At 37.0% G+C, this 5,308-nt stretch overlaps 1 protein-coding gene across 1 annotated transcript; it reads right to left on the bottom strand.

Moving 5' to 3' along the window:
- Positions 1 to 674: 674 nt before the first annotated feature.
- Positions 675 to 4,774, bottom strand: LOC102584764 (putative disease resistance protein RGA4). The gene is made up of 2 exons (XM_006355822.2): positions 4,306 to 4,774; positions 675 to 3,519 (listed from the first exon to the last, which is right to left on the bottom strand). Exons 1-2 carry the CDS (start codon positions 4,730 to 4,732, stop codon positions 854 to 856), a joined length of 3,093 nt encoding a protein of 1,030 aa, XP_006355884.1. The 5' UTR covers positions 4,733 to 4,774; the 3' UTR covers positions 675 to 853.
- Positions 4,775 to 5,308: the final 534 nt, after the last annotated feature.

The following is a 5,308-nucleotide window of genomic DNA, read 5'->3' as shown; positions in this document are numbered from 1 at the left end:
AGATTGTAGTGGTACAAGGTGGTTTCTATTAAGTCATAAGTGAACCTTTGTGTAAGTTTTTCATTGATTCTGAAAATGGGAGATTTCATTAAGTCTATCCATAAGCTATGTTGCTTCGGACTCTTCAAAAATGTCATCACTCATCAGGTGCGTGTCGGATCTGAGCAACTTAGTCCATAAGTGATCATTTGAGATAGTATTTCTGTTTCTTTTGAATGAATTGTGTTGATCACTGTGCTTGTTTAAATGACTTAAAAAGACCATCTTTGCTTGTTTGGAAGTTGAGAAATAGTGTTTGAAATGGTATAATATGAATAAATATATAAATTTCTTATTTAGAAAGTTACTCTTCCTCTTCCCTTAAGTTCACATATGCCTATAATTTTCATGCAGTTGGAAATTCACATGCCTGTTTCAAGAGAATTTTTGTTCTTTAAGTTACAGAAGTCAGCATACAATAACATTTCTTTAATTTTTATGTCACTTAAACTGGGGTATATGTATCTGTTTTTCTTTTTCATGTGTTAGCTTGTTTTAGGTAAAGTGAAAGAAATTGGCCAATATGATTTTGTTATTCATTTCCTTTCCAATATGATTCATCTGCAAAATGGGCAATCCATTTTACTCAGCAAAACATTAGAACTGTGCTATATAACACTAGTACTACAACAATCTAGAGAATGAATATATATAGCTTTTTTAGTGATAAGTGTAGCATGCACGCGACACGCGTGCCAAAAGATTTTAGTTACTACAAGATATCCTAATCCCCTCATGCATTGCTGCATCACAGATTATGTCAACTGTATGGAAGGCTTACATGGAAAGAACCATAGAAGAACTACAAATAAAACTAACTGATATACACATTTGGAATGTGAGCAATTTTGTTCCAGTCCTCCCCTATCTCCTTCTCGCAGCGCTTTGCCAGTTCTGGACAATAAACAATTCGCAACGCCTGCAGATTTTTTGTTTCCATAATGCCAGCTGGAAGTGATTGCAGGCGAGGGCAACTCCAGATCACCAGTGATTGAAGAGAGTGTAAGTTTTGAATCCCGAAAGGCAAGGTCACCATCTCTGGACAAAGAGCAACTACTAATCTTGTCAGGGTTGTTAGGTGTTGCAATCCCTCTGATAGAGTTTTTAGCATCTCACAATCCTGAATGAATAACTCCGTGAGTGAAGTTAAACCTTCCAGTACTTGCTCGGGGAGACTCTCTAGTGAATGACAACTTCGAATATCCAAACGCTTCAAAGCAGTTAGACTGGCCAGGCTGGTAGGCAGCTCTTTAAGTTTTTTGAAGGATGAAATACTCATGGACTCGAGATAGGCAAGGCGTTTGAACATTTCTTCTGGGAGTGAAGTCTGTTCGATGTTATGACTAATACACAATGAGGTGAGAATGCTAAGATCAGATATGGAGCTCAAAGACGTTGCATCTGTGTTGCCCCAAACTTCCAATTTCTTGACACAAGCAAGGGTTGGAAAGACGAGCATAGGGCAATCATGAATCTCCATTTCCTCAAGTATGGGGAATTGATCTTTTCCTTCCTTTTGTAGCAATCCTTTCAGGTTAGGAAAGCCTTTTATGACAAGGCGTCTCAACGATGGAAACCTTCCACAGCCATGAACATTGTCTTCAATATAATCCACAGACCCGCCGAATAAGCATAAACTTTCTAGACAAGGCAGCTCTCCAAAGGGTGGAAGGCATAAACAGTTTTTACAGCTATCAATATCAATAGATACAACATTTTTCAAAACTGAACCGTTCATCCAGTCCGGGAGACGGAGACCTCTGAAGCCAGTTACTTTTAAAGATTTCAGATTGGGGTGTGGTTTGAGGGATTTAAGCACTTTCTCATCCAAATCATTTTCTGATTCATATCTATCGGACCTATCCCAACTCATACATAAAGAGTAGAGATTTGCTTTAGCAGATAAATTGGCTTCTTTTGCAGCTATATCCTTCTTCACTCTCTCAAGGTGTGTGATTGAAAGTGAGCCACCAAGGTTTAGGTTTCGTAGTTCACCAAGTCGATAGCCCTTTCTCTTGCCAATAACAAAGCAATCTAGAGTCTTAAGGCATGTCAACGATCCTATTCTTGGTGACATTGAGGTCAATGGACAGTAATCGAGCAGAAGATTCCGAAGACTACTTAGTTTACTTGTTTGCTTTGGCAGACAAGAAAGTGAGCGACAAGATTTTAGATTAAGAGTCTGGAGATTTTGAAGCTTGCATAATCTCTTGGGAAGACTACGAATTCTAGTGCTAGACAGGTTCAGGAGCCTTAAATGTATTAGATTTCCGATGGAAGATGATAATTGATACACTCTCGAGTAACTCATATCAAGCACCCTTAGTGAGACAAACATTTTCAGGAGTGAGGGAGAGTAAGAAGGCACTGTTTTAGAAAAACCAATGGACAATATGTTATTTTCCTCTCCTACTCGTACTTGACGGATATTGCTGCTTGATGTGTTTGCTGAAATCAGAGATGTAGCCAAATCATGAATGAGGTCATGCATCTTGAAATACGTTTTACCAAATTCATCCACTACAACCTCTTGGAAAAAGGACCTCATGTATAATTCTTTCCATACTTCGTTACCGACATCTTCTAGCTCCATATTTCCTTTCGATGAAAGAAAACCATGTGCCATCCAAAGAGTGATTAGATTATCCTTTTCCATTTTGGTGTCCTTTGGGAACACTGCACAATATGCAAAACATTGTCTCAAATTAAGTGGAAGGTGATGATAACTCAGCCTCAGAGCAGGTAGAATAGAACTTTCATCTTGAGGCAAATTCCAAATCTCATTATCTCTCACATGTTCCCATTCACTTTCTTCTCTCTTGAAGCGTAAAATACCTCCAAGAGTCTTGGCTGCTAAAGGCACACCACCACATTTCTTCACAATCTCCTTTCCAACGGCCACAAGATTAGAATTTATTTCTCTTTGTTGCCCAAACGCGCGTTGCATAAACAACAGCAAGCCATCATGTTGAGATAAACTTGACAAACGATATGGTTCTAACGTTCCCATAATTGATCCAACCTTTTCGAGACGAGTAGTTGCTAGAACAGAAGCACCTCTTGCTCCAACCTTTAAGACTGCTCTTAACTTAGCCCACTTTTCTTGATCATCATTCCAAACATCATCTAAGACAAGCAAGTATCGTTTTCCAGTCAATAACTCCTGAAGCTTCTTCTGAAATGAAGCCAAGTCCTCAACATCCAGAGATCTTCTTTCAATATTTCCTACAATTGTCTTTATCAACCTCTTCTCATCAAAATCATCTGAGACACAAACCCATATTTTGGGATTGAAATGCTCAGTCACTCTCTCATCATTGAAGATCATTTGGGCAAGTGTCGTCTTTCCTAGTCCCCCCATACCAATTATAGGAAACACAGGAAGTTCTTTGGCAACATTAACATTGTTGATCAGAATTTTCACTATCTCATCCTGCTCTTTGTCCCTTCCATAGACTTCTGGTTCAGTCAAAACAAAACCTGTTGGAAAATTTTATTACAATTGATCTCATTAGAAGGAGTCAGCAAGAAATGTTTAGTTTTTTGCAAATAAAAAACATCCTAAACTATCACTTTTTTCGCTAGTTTCATAACCCAACTATTCAAAACGCCTTTTTTCTACCTAAACTATAACACCCTTTGTATTATACACACCTCAATGCTAAGTCGGCCAAATGTTTGAAATCACTCGATAATAGGTCCGTGGGGGCTTAAAATCCCCCATAAAAATTGGTCCACACGGCATCTACAACAACCAATCGAGCTTAATATATTTTTTTCTATTTCCTTTAAATCCTTCATTTCTTCACCTTTCTTCTTCACTTTTCCATTATTTCTCAGATTTTCTTCCCGGTTTTCCTCCTTCATTTCCTCATGAACCCTAGAATTTTATACAATCCTATAATCAACTCCAAAATTTTACACAACCCTAGATTTTTTTACCACAATCAAAAGTTAAGCGAAAAACATTCGAAAAAAATTAAGGCTGACCACTTATACCCGTTTAATTCTGATTCTAGAACCCTAATTTTGATTTTTAACCCACTTTTAACTGTTACCCATTCAATTAAAACCACTAATAAACATTCTAACTAGATTAGGTAGACAAAATTAACCTATGGAAGTGCTACTTGACACTCTTTTCTTAAAAAAAAAAAACTAAAATGAAGCTGTACTAGATGCACCAACAGTTGAGTATTGAAATGTGTTTGTATAGTTGAGATGTGAAAATCGCGAAAAATTATAATATTTTAGATGTACTCATACCTGTTTCACGCGTAGAGGCTTGTCTCTCTGTAATTTTTTCAAGGAAATGAAACTTCCTTCTTTCTTCAGCAATTGCATCTACTTTCTCCATTATCTCTTTCATCCTTTTCCCAATTTTGTGACGGAAAGTAATAATCCCTGGATGATAAAACCCTAATCGAGACTGCTCGAATCTTGTTGCCTCACTTTTACATTCGTCCAATATGTCATCGACTTCATACGCAGCACCATTGAGTTTCTGCAACCAATTCTCTATTGTCTTGTCCTTCAATTGCTTCTCTTGAGCATCTTCAAGCACAGCTTGAATTGTGGAAAACATGCTTGAGAGCTTTTCAAATTCCTTTTCGAAACCGAAGAATAATACTAGTTTACCATGGATGAAAGAAGTGAGATTGTCTAGCAGAAGTTGAAGGAAAGCGTCTGCCATGTTTTGAAATGTAGATAGATATTTGTGAACTGGAATGAAATATTGGGCATTTTAAAGTTTTTTTTTTTTTTTTTGTTGTTTTGGAATAGATATTTGTGAACTGGAATGAAATATTGGGCATTTTAAAGTTTTTTTTTTTTTTTTTTGGTTTCTCAGTTGTTTCGGTGTCTGAAGCTCACATTAGAGCCCGTCTATGTTTGGATCACGCATTGCAAGATTCATTCGAGAGTAACGCTTTCAACAAAATTTTCTTCATATCCAATGCTCGAACTGAAACATTTGGTTATGGGTGAAACAGTGTCACCACTCCACCACAACTCAGAGAAATTTGAAGTTGTTCACTAGTGTGAGTGTGTTGATGCAATTTTTTTCTACTCGTGTTCATATCCATATTAGAGTCTGATTAAATTTTAATTTACACTATAAAGTCCCACATTAGATAAAATACTTCCTATCAAAGGATAATTCGTATCACATGAATTTAAACCCGAAATTTTGATTAAGAATGATGAGTATTTTTTCTCCAGCAATGATGTGTGGATGCATCTCAAGAAAACTGCAGATGCCAAGACATTT

This window comes from Solanum tuberosum, unplaced genomic scaffold, assembly GCF_000226075.1.
Source record: "Solanum tuberosum cultivar DM 1-3 516 R44 unplaced genomic scaffold, SolTub_3.0 scf00207, whole genome shotgun sequence".
Classification (NCBI taxonomy): domain Eukaryota; kingdom Viridiplantae; phylum Streptophyta; class Magnoliopsida; order Solanales; family Solanaceae; genus Solanum; species Solanum tuberosum.
This window is presented reverse-complemented; position numbering and strand designations above follow the sequence as displayed.